Source organism: Pseudorasbora parva, chromosome 5 (genome assembly GCF_024679245.1).
Source record: "Pseudorasbora parva isolate DD20220531a chromosome 5, ASM2467924v1, whole genome shotgun sequence".
Classification (NCBI taxonomy): Eukaryota; Metazoa; Chordata; class Actinopteri; order Cypriniformes; family Gobionidae; genus Pseudorasbora; species Pseudorasbora parva.
In genome coordinates, this window is record NC_090176.1 from 11,586,967 (window position 1) to 11,602,363 (window position 15,397).

General features: G+C 46.1%; 1 protein-coding gene across 1 annotated transcript; it reads left to right on the plus strand.

Moving 5' to 3' along the window:
• Positions 1-10,616: 10,616 nt before the first annotated feature.
• Positions 10,617-15,131, plus strand: LOC137075834 (uncharacterized). Its single transcript, XM_067444787.1, has 2 exons — positions 10,617-11,289; positions 12,015-15,131. The coding sequence occupies exons 1-2, from the start codon at positions 10,617-10,619 to the stop codon at positions 14,402-14,404; spliced, it is 3,063 nt and encodes a 1,020-aa protein (XP_067300888.1). The 3' UTR covers positions 14,405-15,131.
• Positions 15,132-15,397: the final 266 nt, after the last annotated feature.

A 15,397-nucleotide genomic window follows, 5' to 3' on the forward strand; every position in this document is an offset into this window, starting at 1 on the left:
TGTTTGAGATTGTTAGCTGCATAAAGACACCTGTCCACCCCATACAATCAGTAAGAATCTAACTACTAACATGGCCAAGACCAAAGAGTCATCCAAAGACACTAGAGACAAAATTGTACACCTCCAGAAGTCTGAAAAGGGCTACAGGGAAATTGCCAAGCAGCTTTGTGAAAAAAGGTCCACTGTTGGAGCAGTCATTAGAAAATGGAAGAAGCTAAACATGACTGTCAATCTCCCTCGGACTGGGGCTCCATGCAAGGTCTCACCTCGTAAGGTCTCAATGATCCTAAGAGAAATCAGCCCAGGACTACAGGGGAGGAGCTGGTCAATGACCTGAAAAGAGCTGGGACCACCGTTTTCAAGGTTACTGTTGGTAATACACTAACTGTGCGTTCACACTGCCGGCGGCGAGAGTGGCAAGCTGGCCGGAAGTCATTCATTTTCAATGGGAGCCGGGCGGCGAGCTCCGGCGAGAGCGGCGCGGCGCGTCTTGGACGATTTGGGTGTCGAGGAGAGTTGAAATCAGCTCAACTTTATGGTAATGAGCTATGGCCCGGTTCGGCGGCAACCAATTGGAATGTAGCAGTGCTCCGCTTGAGAGGATTCCAGAGAACGCAGTGCTGTAAACTTTCGTTCCGACCACATTAGTTCCTAGTCAAAATGGAGGAGAGGTTGATTATTGCGGTAGCGGGTTTCCCGATCATTTACGACGTGTCCCTGTTTACAGGGATACAAATAAAAAAAAATTATTCGTGGACCAAGGTGTCTGAAATTGTTGGAGTTCCTGGTGAGTTGTTGATGTGCATTTACGTTTTGATATATTTAATGAAAATAAGCGGGAATTGCAAGCTGTCTTTAGCGCCACTTTAGCCCGCCAAAATGTACATGTAATATTATATATATAACGTTATATATATAATGTGTGTGTATATATATATATATATATATATATATATATATACATTTGGACATAGCATGCAAACAAGCTATTCTGAAATGTGGGTAATGAGGTGTTTATATTGAATATGTGTTTTCCATTGTCTTTTCACTAGCGGATGAGTGCAAAAAGCGCAGGAAGTCTCTTAGAGACACTTACCGAAAAGAGAGGAGGAAGGAGGCAGAGAGAAAGAGGAGTGGAGCAGAGGCAAGCAGTGTCCGGCCATGACGCTACAGTGGGGTCATGGGCTTCCTCAACCCCTTCCTAGATGATCGATTTACTGCCAGTAATATGGTAGAGGGGGTTGGGGAAGCCCTGACCCCAGAGTACAGAGATGATGCCATGGCTGGACCATTTAGCCAGGGCCACACCAGCAGTCAGAGTCAGAGTCAGAATGGACCATCGAGCCATGGCCACACCAGCAGTCAGAGTCAGGATGGACCATCGAGCCAGGGCCACACCAGCAGTCAGAGTCAGGCTGGACCATCACATAGGAGAAAGCGACCGCACAGCAATGAGTTTGATGAAAGGCTATTGATAGCTTTGGAGGCTGTAAGCAGGAGAGCTAGCACTCATCAGGAGGACAGTGACAGCCTTTTTTTTAAAAGCCTCCTGGAGGACTTCAGGACATTTTCGTTTAGGACCAGGCAGGACTTAAAATTTAAAATGCACAAACTAGTGTATGAGGCAAAGTGTCTTAGAGGCTGGAGACACTGAACACAGGGGAGAGAGTGACGGGGTGCAGCTGACAAGTCTAGAGGGGTGTTTGTAAGCTCATTTCCCTCGCAGTCTTGTCAGCTGCACTTTGTGCTTTCTCCCTAGTGTTCAGTGTGAACTGAAAAGTGTCTCTCTCACCTTGTATAAAAGTATTTCTTTTACCAGTGTTCAAAACTGTTCAGTATTAAAGTGTTTGGTCCAGCAAATATTTTCTTAAAGTTATAAAGTTCGGAAACTTAATTTACAAAGTAAATATATCAGAAATAAAATATTGTTCTATTAAATATATTTCTGGTTATGTGTTTTATATTATTACAAAGCTATCATATTCTACCATATCATGTTGAAAACGTGTAGCAGACCCATGTGCTCTATTTTCACACATTATTTTTTTACTTATACTAAATTAGTATTCTTTTAGTATAATTATCTTAAGATAATCTTAAGAACATAGTGTACACTTCTGTGGTATTTTGAGACGCCATGAATATGAACTAAAATGTGCTTTTGACATACGCTGTAGTAAAAATGTTTTTTTTAAATACATGTTTAGTACATTTTAGTTCATATTCATGGTGCCTCAAAATAGCACAGTTGTGTTGTCACACTTGATATCATATTTATAGAAATGCTTTTTTTGTGATTAATTGGTGGCTCTTAAAAGAGCCTTTTAAAGCCATGGCTTATGCCACAGGTTGCCAAGGGACAGCCCCCTCTGTGGAGAAATATGCCATGAATTTCTCTGTATGGCCTCACGTGTGGCGTTGTTGCTGCCGAGTGACCTCCTGTAGGCCAGCAGCTTCGCCGTCTCCTGCCGATGGTATGGGTACCCTGATGTTCTTGGACCTCCTCAGGAAGTTGTGCAGGACGCAGGTAGCCTTCACACAGGCGTCAACGTTGGCAGGGTTGATCTCAATAACTCCTCTGTACATACGCCACTGAGCTGTGAGAATATCAAAGGTATTCTCAACAATCAGCCTTGCCCGTGACAACCTGTAATTAAATACTCTGTGCCTGCTGGGTAGATCCTGTCCAGGGAACGGCCGTATGAGGTCTCGGCGGAGTGGAAAGGCCTCATCAGCCACAAAAACCTGTGGCTGTGGTCCCAAATGCTATGCACCTGGTAGAAGAGCATCCTGTGGCAGGCCAAGGGTCCCATCTCGGGAGTGCCTTGCCGAAGGTGGAGTTAGCCAGCACACCGCCATCACTTGTCCTCCCGTAGCTGCCCACATCCACTACCCGGAAGCAGTACTGGGCATCTACCACTGCCAGGATGTCACATGCCTGTCCTGTCTTGTGTGCACATGTGGGTTTTGTCATTCTGAGCATGAGCTCATGTAATTGTCTGATTCCTCCCCCCTTGTTATCTAATTAGTGTTGATTTCTCCCACCTGTTCCCTCTTGATTTCTTCCCTTTATAAGCTCCTTGTGTTTGTCAGTCTGAGTCGTATCCTTGTACTGTCTACGTCTTCCGTTCCCCTGTGACTTCCTTGTGGTATGTGTTCAGTTTCAGTTTATGTGTTTTCTAGTTACGTTTTCCCCTTCGTGGGTTTTGTTTTGCATTTATGTTTTATTTGTTATAAATAAATATATTATTCTTCTTGCACTTGAGTCCTCGCACCACTTCCTTTGTGTGTACGTGACATAAGGATACGACCCTTGAGGACTCAGCAGAAGATGGGTAGCTTCCTTTTTCCATCTCCCTCCAACTACCTGCAAATTGCAAGATATGTGAGCTTTAATTACATCCGCCAGCAGGGGGCTGACGTGAGGGACTTCGCCTGCAGTCTCCTCATTAAGGTTGATCACATGACTTACACTGAGGCAGAGATTAAGGAAGTATTGAACATCTGTTTGGACATGCCTCTCAGCCCGGGGGAGATGGAAAAGCTGGGGCATCTGGGATTCTGGGACTTTGTCCATCATATTTACCATCTTGGAGAGCCTGAACATCCTCGGCTAGCAGAATCCCAGCCCACTGACGGTTCCCTTCCATCTACTGTCAGTGGAGGCCCCAGCCCTCCGATGACCCGGAAACGGAGAAGGAGGAGGAGGAGCAGGCCTACCTTGTCAGATAACTCCATTGGAGAGGATTCAGCTTTGGGGGTCGGAGAGCCGGTGGACTGTGTTCCGGTGGTCCCTATTCCGGTGGATCGTGTTCCAGAGGTCCCTATACCGGTGGATCGTGTTCCGGTGATCCCTGTACCGGTGGATCGTGTTCCGGTGGTCTCTATTCCGATGGATCGTGTTCCAGAGGTCCCTATGCCGGTGGACTGTGTTCCGGTGGTCCCTGTACCGGTGGATCATGTTCCGGTGGTCTCTATTCCGATGGATCGTGTTCCAGAGGTCCCTGTACCGGTGGTCCCTGTGCCGGTGGATAGAGTTCCGGTGGACTCTGTGCCAGTGGATCGTATTCCGGTGGACGCCGCTGGGCCGGAGATGCCTCCCAGGCGTCCTGCTCTCACCGCGCCTCCCAGGCGTCCAGCTCTCACCGCGCCTCCCAAACGCACAGCTCTCACCGCGCCTCCCAGGCGTCCAGCTCTCACCGCGCCTCCCAGGCGTCCAGCTCTCACCGCGCCTCCCAGGCGTCCAGCTCTCACCGCGCCTTCCAGGCGCCCTGCTCTGCCTGCGCCGTTGAGGCATCCTGCTCAGCCCGCACCGCTGAGGCGTCCTGCTCTCCGTGCGCCGCTGAGGCGTCCTGCTCTCCGTGCGCCGCTGAGGCGTCCTGCTCTCCGTGCGCCGCTGAGGCGTCCTGCTCTCCGTGCGCCGCTGAGGCGTCCTGCTCTCCGTGCGCCGCTGAGGCGTCCTGCTCTCCGTGCGCCGCTGAGGCGTCCTGCTCTCCGTGCGCCGCTGAGGCGTCCTGCTCTCCGTGCGCCGCTGAGGCGTCCTGCTCTCCGTGCGCCGCTGAGGCGTCCTGCTCTCCGTGCGCCGCTGAGGCGTCCTGCCCTGACCACGCCGACTCGGCATCCTTCTCTGACCGTGCCCCCCTGGGCGCCTGAACTTTGTGGGCCACCATGGTCTCCTGAACTTTTTGTTTTCCTCATGTTTCCCTTGTTGACCCCTCCCTTGTCTGTTCCTTCCTTGTCTGTTTCCCCTGTTCCCCCCGTCCCACCCTGGTCTGTCCCTCCCGTCCCGCCCTGGTCTGTCCCTCCCGTCCCGCCCTGGTCTGTCCCTCCCGCGCCGCCCTGGTCTGTCCCTCCCGCGCCGCCCTGGTCTGTCCCTCCCGCGCCGCCCTGGTCTGTCCCTCCCGCGCCGCCCTGGTCTGTCCCTCCCGCGCCGCCCTGGTCTGTCCCTCCCGCGCCGCCCTGGTCTGTCCCTCCCGCGCCGCCCTGGTCTGTCCCTCCCGCCCCGCCCTGGTCTGTCCCTTCCGTCCCGCCCTGGTCTGTCCCGCCCATCCCTAGTGGAGCGTCTGGTAGCCGCTCCTTAAGGAGGGGGTAGTGTCACATGCCTGTCCTGTCTTGTGTGCACATGTGGGTTTTGTCATTCTGAGCATGAGCTCATGTAATTGTCTGATTCCTCCCCCCTTGTTATCTAATTAGTGTTGATTTCTCCCACCTGTTCCCTCTTGATTTCTTCCCTTTATAAGCTCCTTGTGTTTGTCAGTCTGAGTCGTATCCTTGTACTGTCTACGTCTTCCGTTCCCCTGTGACTTCCTTGTGGTATGTGTTCAGTTTCAGTTTATGTGTTTTCTAGTTACGTTTTCCCCTTCGTGGGTTTTGTTTTGCATTTATGTTTTATTTGTTATAAATAAATATATTATTCTTCTTGCACTTGAGTCCTCGCACCACTTCCTTTGTGTGTACGTGACACAGGAGCACAACAGAGTAAGTCCCCTTGTAATTGAAAAACAGGGACCCTGAATTTTCAGGGGCCCTGATCACAACATGCTTTCCATCGATGGACCCAAGGCAGTTGGGGAAGTTACACCAATGGAGGAAGTCAGTGGCGATGCTTCGCCAGTCTTCAGTGGTGGGGACTGGCATGACCTCCTTTACCAAGGCATCCCATATTGCCCTGGCGACCTCTCCAACAATCCCTGCCACGGTGCTCACTCCCACACGATAGCTAAACGCTATGGTGCGGCAAGAGTCTCCAGTGGCCAAGAATCTGCAACAACAACAAAAAACTAATAACTACTTAGGCAAAATAAACAAATTTTTTTTTAAAGTACTGTAGCCTACTGAGGCTTGAGTTTTACTCATGCCACTTTTCTATTCTCTATTTATTCTACTTCTACTCAACTGCATTTTCAGAGGGAAATATAGTACTTTTTACTTAAACTCCAACAGTAAATTTCTAATTTTACTTTAATGTATAAGCAATAATAATCTTAATAGTACTTTTTACTTGAGCTAAAATTTTCCACATCAACAACTTCCTCAACAGTCTCCCACAACCAATCTCCATACTATGGGAGATCGGGCCTTCTGCTCTGCAGCCCCCAGTCTGTGCAATGCTCTCCCTGACCACCTGCGGACCCCACAGACTGTAAATGCTTTTAAGCGTGGTCTTAAAACCCACCTTTTTAGCAGAGCTTTTAATTTACTTGTTATTTTTTAATTTTGTTTTATTCATTTATTTATTGTTGTTGATTGTTTTTAATTCTGTAGCACTTTGAAATTGTGTTAAATATAAAGTGCATTATAAATAACATTTATTATTATATAATAGTAATGATATAATAGTGAGTACACTTTTAATCCTTTAAGTGATTTTTTTATATACATTGAGAAATCAATCTTTTTATTTTGTTCCAGAGCTGTATATACCTGATTATACTTGTCACATTTTTAACATTGGAAATTGGAAATTTCAACTCCACTTAAAATAAAGGGGGAAAAAATGAACTCACTGTAGTCAAATTGCGAGGCGCTCAGCCGCATTAATAGCGCGCCGATAGTTGGTGTCCTGCCTCACAATTCGCGGCCCCACTTTTGACAGCAAGCTGTCAAACTGGTCCTGGTCCAGCCTGAAGTACCGCTGGAACCTGTCAACATCCAGCCGCAGCTCCTGCACCAGCCGGTGATATTCCCCGAGCTGCGGGCGGGCTTGGAGAATGTCATGCACCCACACCGATCTCCGACGTCTTCTCCGCAGATGGAGCAATGGCACAGCAAACGCAACAACTTGATCATCCATAGTGACGTGAATTTGATACTGCGCGCAACACTATTTATAAGTAACATTTTCGCACTCGAAAGCTTTTTTTAAGCGGGAATGCAATCCATTTGCTCAAAACAACACCGACCAATTGCATTAATGCTGCACTTCAACCAGGGCAGTGATTGTAATGTAGGCTGCACACAAATTAATGTTAAAGACCACAGCTAGCAAATGTCATAAACTGCATGTTGAAATTACACTAGCACTTATCCATGAACACAAAAGCCACACCACACAATGTTTTTTAAATGGTTTATTTCGTTAGAAAACATGCAACTATAAGTTAACTTTCACATTTAAATTATTTCATGGAGTTAACTTATATGGTTATACCATAATTGTAGTCAGTTTGCACAAATGCCGATCAACATGATTGTTTGCATTTGCGGCCCCTTTCAATACAGTTTTTTTTTTAAAAAACAAGCATACCATCTACGTCAGAGCGGCAGCGTGTCCACGAATCTTTCTACAGCGTCGATGGTAGGGCGGCCAGAGCGGATTTTGACGCTCTCGCCGGCGGCGGTGTGAACGCACAGTAAGACGTCATGGTTTGAAATCCAGCATGGCATGGAAGGTTCCCCTGCTTAAACCAGCACATGTCCAGGCCCGTCTTAAGTTTGCCAATGACCATTTGGATTATCCAGAGGAGTCATAGGAGAAAGTCATGTGCTCAGATGAGGCAAAAAATAGAACTTTTTGGTCATAATTGCACTAAACATGTTTGGAGGAAGAAAAATGATGAGTACCATCCCAAGAACACATCCCTACTGTGAAGCATGAGGGTGGTAGCATCATGTTTTGGGGTTTTTTTCTGCACATGGGACAGGGAGACTGCACTGTATTAAGGAGAGGATGACCGGGACCATGTATTGCAAGATTTTGGGGAACAACCTCCTTCCCTCAGTTAGAGCATTGAAGATGGGTTGAGGCTGGATCTTCCAACATGACAATGACCTGAAGCACACAACCAGGATAACCGAGGAGTGGCTCTGTAAGAAGCATATCAAGGTTCTGGCGTGGCATAGCCAGTCTCCAGACCTAAACCCAATAGAGAATATTTGGAGGGAGCTCAAACTCTGTGTTTCTCAGTGACAGACCAGAAACCTGACTGATCTAGAGAAGATCTGTGTGGAGGAGTGGGCCAAAATCCCTCCTGCAGTATATGCAAACCTGGTGAAAAACTACAGGAAATGTTTGACCTCTGTAATTGTAAACAAAGCTACTGTACCAAATATTAACATTGATTTTCTCAGGTGTTCAAATACTTATTTGCAGCTGTATGATACAAATAGTAAAAAAAAATCATACAGTGATTTTTTATTTTATTTTTTAGATCGTTTCTCACAGTAGAACATGCACATACATTGACAATTTCATACCCCTCCATGATTTCTAAGTGGGAGAACTTGCAAAATAGCCGGGTGTTCAAATACTTATTTTCCTCACTGTATATGCAGTTGATACCACTACGCTGTTTCTTATGCATAATTTACATTTTTCCAAGACTGTATAAAAAGTGTTTTATTTATTTTTTGTTTTACCCCACAATAAAATAAATGTATAAATATTGACCTGTTTGTGTAATATCATTTCTTGACAGGTAAACCATATGGACACGTACAAGTACACATCATAAACATTGTTTATATGGCATTTATTAGTTTCAAAATCAACAAAAAACACACCAAAAACATATATCATATAACATTGTGCTGTTTCATAAATTCCTGACCCAGGTTGTTTCACGAGTTCACACTTACATCAATTAAATAGAGTAAAGATTATGCGTATTTGGCGTGCTGTCCAGGGAGGGCTCCGGGCTCGGAAATTTTGCCCGAACCCAGAGTATCCCCCCGTCTCAGCAGCTTCCACCTGAAGAGACATCAGAGACAGTAGAGTCAAAACATCCGAGACTACTAAACATTTACAGCCATTAAGTAACTGGTGACATAGACAGAGCAGAAGTAAAAACTCTTATTGAGACTACATTCCTTCTTTTGATTCAGCAATTAAATTCCATACCAGCACCATCAGTTGAAGACATTAGGAGCCAGTGGCCATACAGAAGACTATCTGTGCCCACTTCAAGTTGCTAACTGAAAATGATTTTCAGAATGCTTTTGAAATGTCCATGGTAGAATGTGGAAAGGCTATCATTGAGTACTTCAAAAACAAATCAAAAAATGAAAAGGGGAAGGATGTCCTGTCCCAGCCTAAAAACACAGATGGCATACCTGCATATCAAGCTTCTAATGTCCCATTTTCAGGAATATGAAGATGGACTGATCTTGCATGTAGATGTGAGTATTTAGTTTACTAATTTATATTATGTATTCTGACTATGTATTGTGTGTCCTCTACAGGTTGCTGCATCTGCAGCTGATGTTGAGAAGAAACTGCAAGTCCTTGTCTCGTTTTGCTGGGTTAGTGTCTTATCAGGATGTTAAAGGGTTAGTTCACCCCCCCAAAAAAAAATTGAAATTAAAAATTAAATTAAAATAAAAAATTCTGTCATTAATTACTCGCCCTCAATTATTCCAAACTTTTCCATATTTTATTCGTATATAAAATACGCCATAAAGTGCGTATCGTATGCATGCGAAAAAACGCGTACCTTATGCACGCCAAAACTCATTTTGTAATTGTTATTTGCTCTTATTTTCTTTATTTTTATTTGACAGTAGTTATTTTTTCCCTGAACATAGCAAATACCGAACTGTACTGAAACCGTGAACCTAAAACTGTGATACAAACCGAACCGTGAGCAATCTGTACCATTACACCTCTAGCGTAACGTATGTGAGGGGGTGCTACAACATTTAGAAAATTTTCACAGGGTGCCATGACTGGAAAAAAGGTTGGGAACTAATCAAATGGTAACTAATCAAACCATATTGTAATGTGTTACAAACAAATAATTTATTAAGAACACCTCTTGAAATAAGAATATAAGTGTGCTTTCATTTGTTTTTAGTAAGAGTGGTTTATAACATTTAATCTTAATGAACTATAGTATTTTCAGGTTATTTATATGACAATGTGTAGAAAAATTACCTTAAAAAATAATTTTGCCTGTTTAGACTGGAGTGAGGTAAAAACAGGAATAAAAGTGCAAACAAATTGTTGTTAGCTAGCTGTTAATTGTATTTAATTGTACATGGTAGAAATTTAGACTATTAGTCAAAATAAACATTTTGGTAATGAAATATAATGTTCAAACTTTTGACTACTTTCTTTAATAACTACATAACACAACACTTGTACTTTTACTTTCAGTACTTGAGTGAAATTTTTTGAAAAAACTACTTGCAACACTTAAGTACAAACAAGTGTGGAGCTTAAAGAGGACTTCAACTTCTACTCATGTCACATTTTTGATAGAGCACTTGAAATTGTTGGAAGTTGTGGTCTACATATCCTCCATAACTCTTTCAAGAGTGGATTTGAGGTGTGGCAGGTACAGAAGGTGCTTACATCTCTCTCACAAGAGAGAGATGTCCCAGCCACATCATTAACAACATTCCCCTTACCCTTCTGTGGTCATCCATGGCTTGAGAACTTGACAACTGTGCAAAGAGCACTAGAGATTTGGCCCTACATTGAGAAGACTGTGGACCAGGTGAAGACAAAGAAGCTGTAGAAACCAGGGACATCTTCATTTGAAGTGAAGTTAATAAACGTAATTTCGGGAGGAAGTACGCCCATCTAATCTTTCAATTAATACCAAGGTATAAAACCAGCAGCGTACCTCTTCCCCTTTCTAGTTCCTGCAGCATTTGGGCTCGCCCAAACCCGCACGATGACTGACTTCCAGGAAATCGAATTGTTTCCCTCCGACGACGAACTTTCTAACGTGCCAGAGACACCTGCACGTTTTTCTCCAAACACCTTGGATCCTCCTTCACGGCACATTTCACCTGTTGATCGTCCAGGTCGCCGATCTCTCCGCTCCACAAGTCAGCACCAAAAACCTCGCTCAAGGAGACCTCTTTCTCCCCCTCCATCTAGATCATCACGGGGCTCGGCTGATCCTCGTCATGATTCACCTCGTCCTCCAGCATCTTCATCGTCATCATCATCATCTCTACCATCATCTTCCGCAGCAAGCCCTTCAGTCCCTCCGGTTAAGAAATGGACCGTCAACGCGCTCAGGCAAGCGTTATCCAACGCGGGTATCCATTTCTCCCGGAAAAGTTCAAAAGCGCAACTTCACGATCTGCTCATGCGCTCCCACCAGAACACCCAGCGTCCTGCCAGCTCCATGCAAACCTCAACGCAAGCAACCGTACGATCCATACGGTTCGCCTCCAACCCGCGACAGATTCAGCCAGCAGCCGCAGCTGCCACAGCTTCCTTGTCCGCCGCTGAAAGTGGCCGGGTGTCTGTCGCGGCCGCGAACATTAGTTCCGCGGTCTCTAGCGGTAGTTTCACGGCAGCTCCAACAGTGAACGTTACCTTCCCTCCTGCTACAGGTGAGTTGCACAGAGCTTCAGCTGTCCATGCCTCCAATACTTCTGCTCCTCCTGTATTCCATCCTCAGTTAAATCCATCTAGCCATGGAATAAATACAAATTTGAGGCTACCTGTACCAACTCCACAACTTCCCCCCTACCCCCCCTCTTCCATTCCACTCCCCTCCTCTATCAGCGCAGGCCCTAGCGTGAGGCTGCCTCCGCAAACGGTCATGCCCCCCCCCTCCCTTCTTCCCCTCTCTCTGATTTCTCCTCTGCAATCTGCGCAGACCCTAGCGTGAGGCTGCCTCCGCAAACGGTCATGCACCCCCCTTCCTTCCCCCCTCTCTCTGATTTCTCCTCTGCAGTCTGCGCAGACCCTAGCGTGAGGCTGCCTCCGCAAACGGTCATGCCCCCCCTTCCTTCCCCCCTCTCTCTAATTTCTCCTCTGTAGTAAGCACAGACCCTAGCGTGAGGCTGCCTCCGCGAACGGTCATGCCCCCCCCTCCCTTCCCCCCCCCCTCTCTCATTTCTCCTCTGCAATCAGCGCAGACCCTAGCGTGAGGCTGCCTCCGCAAACGGTCATGCCCCCCCCCTTCCTTATTCTGCCGTCTTTGGAGCCGATCAAAGCATGGGGTCGCACCCCCAAGCGATGTATAATCCAACTTTATTTCTTCCAGCTACCGCTTCCTCAACAGTTCCTCGACTCCCAACATATACTCTCTCAACTGCATCCACTCTTCCAGTTCCTCCCAACGCCCTTGCTATGAATCCACCCCCCGTCTCCACCCATCTACGGTCCCAGATTTTAGCAGGTGCAGACTTTGACCTCTCTTCTCTCCTTCCCTCTGTCTCTATAAGTGAACCCAATCGCACCCTTGACTTTGGTCCTTTGACTATCAATCTGAAAACCCCAAATTCCAAACCAAATCGCATCCTTACCATGGCTGAGTTTTGCATCGCGTTTGGTAGATATACAGAAATAATTTGCTCTGTCTTCCCCGCCAGACGTAAGGAGTTGAATGATTTTTTAGCAATTATCGCAGAATTGTCACACACCTTTGGCGGTACCCATTTCTTTACATACTACAGGCTTTTTTCAGCCAAATGTTCAGCTCGAGTCACCCAGTGGAATCAGTGTCCTTACTGGGGAGCTCTCGACTTGGAGCTGTACAATAAAGTTTTTCTGGGCTGCCGTAATGTGTCCTGCGTCCTGTGTAGCTCCGCCACACATGAGCCTTCCTCGTGCCCCCTCTTTAATCCCACCCCTCCAAGCAATACGGGCACTAATCCTGGCACCTCTCAAATCGTTAATTCCACGTCTTACGTACCACAGTCCAGGGGCGATTCGAAGAGCCGCAATTTTAGGTTCACTTCAGGCAGACAAGTATGTAATAATTTCAATCAGTTTGGTTGTACCAGACAACGCTGCAAGTATTTACATGTGTGTAATTTCTGTGGTGGAGCTCATGCTCGTTCTGTATGCCCTGTCTATCGCTCCTCAGCAAATTCTAATAAAGAATTTCGAAAGTATCTGTCTTCTCCCATCATTGTCTCCTCTCTAGCTCAGGAACTAGCTAACCATCCAGACAAAAACTTCACTCAATATCTACTCAAAGGTTTAGAGGAAGGCTTTAATCCGGGTCTGGAAAGCCTCCCTACCAGTAGTCTCATTTGCAAAAACCTTCAATCGGCAAACGCTGAACCTGAAGCAGTTGACACCTTAATAGCCAAAGAGCTAGAGTCAGGGTTCATGATCGGCCCCTTTGATTCCCCTCCTTTCAAACTTTTTCGGATAAGTCCCATCGGTGTAGCTACAAGGAAGTTCTCAGGGAAAAAACGCATGATCATAGATCTCTCGGCCCCCCACAACAATACTCAGCCAAGCATAAACAGCCTCATCCCACTAGAAGAATTTTCCTTGTGCTACCACAACATAGACCAAGCCATTCACCTAATCAAAAATGCTGGTTACGGAGCGTGGTTAGCCAAAGTTGATATCACATCCGCATTTAAAGTCATGCCCATTCATCCAGACTTTTGGCATCTTTTTGGCATTCGTTGGAGAGGGAAATTCTTTTTCGCAGTACGCTTAACTTTTGGCTGCAAGAGTAGTCCCAAAATTTTTGACATGCTGTCAGAAGCGCTTTGCTGGATCCTGCAAAACAACCATGCGGTCCCTTACCTAGTGCATCTCCTGGATGACTTTCTCACTGTCTCCCCCAGTTTTTTCCCTCCAGCAGCTCACCTTTCTACCATTCAGAATGTTTTTTCCACATTGGGAGTTCCACTCTCTCCAGAGAAGACACAGGGCCCTACCACATCTCTAGAGTTCCTCGGCATTAACCTTGACTCCGTCAAATTCCAAGCTTCCCTTCCAAAAGATAAAATCGACAGGATAATCGCTATCTCTTCCAACCTGCTCGAGGCACCTCAGTGCAGCAAACGAGATCTGCTATCCCTGCTAGGTCACCTAAACTATGCCATGCGTATAGTGCCTCAAGGCCGCCCTTTTATCTCCCATCTGCTGTCTCTTGCATCGTCCATTCAGGAATTAGACAACACCATTTCCCTAACCCCATCTTGCCTTACCGACCTGAAGCTATGGATCATGTTTCTTAAACAATGGAACGGTCTGACCTTCTTTTACGATGACTTTCTATCTCAACCATGCGATCTTCCGCTGTTTACAGATGCCGCTCCCTCAGTAGGCTTCGGAGGTTTTTACAAGACCCACTGGTTCGCATCAACCTGGCCCCCCGAACTCTCCATGTCAAATCAACAAACTGCATCCTCAGCTCTTTTTGAGCTTTATCCCATCATCATAGCAGCACATTTGTGGGGTCACGAGTGGTCTTCGAAAAACATAGTAATGCACTGCGATAACCTAGCCACCGTACATTGCATCAACAAAGGTCTTTCAAAGTCCCCCAAAATCATGCCCCTCTTGAGACGCCTTACCTGGTTATCTGCCTGTAACCAATTCACTTTCAAAGCTGTTCACATTCCAGGACACCAAAACCAAATAGCTGACGCACTCTCTCGCCTTCTTTTTCAGAAATTCAGAGCATTAGCCCCGGAGGCGGACCCAAACCCAACCCCAGTTCCTCCTTATTCAGACTTGACATTCCAGTAACTCACCCACTCAGAGACCTCCACACCTCTTCTCTGGATTTAATATTTCATGCCATCTCACCCAGAACACTGCAATCTTACTGGACTGCGTGGAAAGCTTTCAAACAATTCCATTCCTTCTACAACCAGTTTTTCCCCAATTTTTCCCTCCTATCAATTTCTTCTTTTATCTCATATCTCCACAAGATCAAGTCCATTCAACCCAGTACAATCAAAGTCTACCTTAGTGGCATTCAGTTTTTCTTCAAGCTAATCTACGGCCATCCATGTCCTGCCATCACAAACCCCCAGATCTCACTTCTAATCAAAGGAATTCAAAAAACGAATCCCACTCATCCGGATTCCAGACAACCTCTAACCAGTGATCTTTTAGCCAAATGCCTCACCTTCCTCCGTTCTGGTCACATGCCTCCCGATACAGCTAGAACGCTGGATGCCATGTTTACCCTGGCCTTTTTTGGATTCCTTAGAGTTTCTGAGTTCACAACCAATTCAAAATTCAACCCAACCATCCATCCAACCTTCTCCGACCTCCAAGTTTTAGACAAGGACACCATCCGTTTCCTGATCAAACGCAGCAAAACTGATCAATTTAAAAACGGCCATTTTATCCATATCTTCAATCTCCCGACACCCATCCAGCCATATCAATCCCTCTCCTTCTTTCTTGCGCACAGGGAGGCCCAGATCTCCTCTCAGCTCGACCCACTTTTCATTGACGAGAATAACTTGCCGATCACCAGGCATTGGTTCCACAAAAAACTCAAATACATCCTCACCAACTCTGGTATCCAAGCTCATTTGTATGCATCGCACTCCTTTCGTATTGGAGCAGCTACTACCGCAGCTCAAAAAGGTCTGCCAGATCATCAAATCAAACTACTGGGCCGATGATCCTCAGATGCTTTTCAGTCTTACATTCGATCTGACCTCTGCCTCATCAAACAAGCCCATCTAAAGCTCGCTTCCCTGTAAAATAGCTGCCTTTGAAACT

Excerpts from the sequence above, each read along its gene's own strand:
- LOC137075834 (XM_067444787.1), top strand. The coding sequence starts at position 10,617 with ATGACTGACTTCCAGGAAATCGAATTGTTTCCCTCCGACGACGAACTT. Across the intron at positions 11,290-12,014 it reads TACCTTCCCTCCTGCTACAG|TTCCTCCCAACGCCCTTGCT; the intron begins GTGAGTTGCACA and ends CCACTCTTCCAG.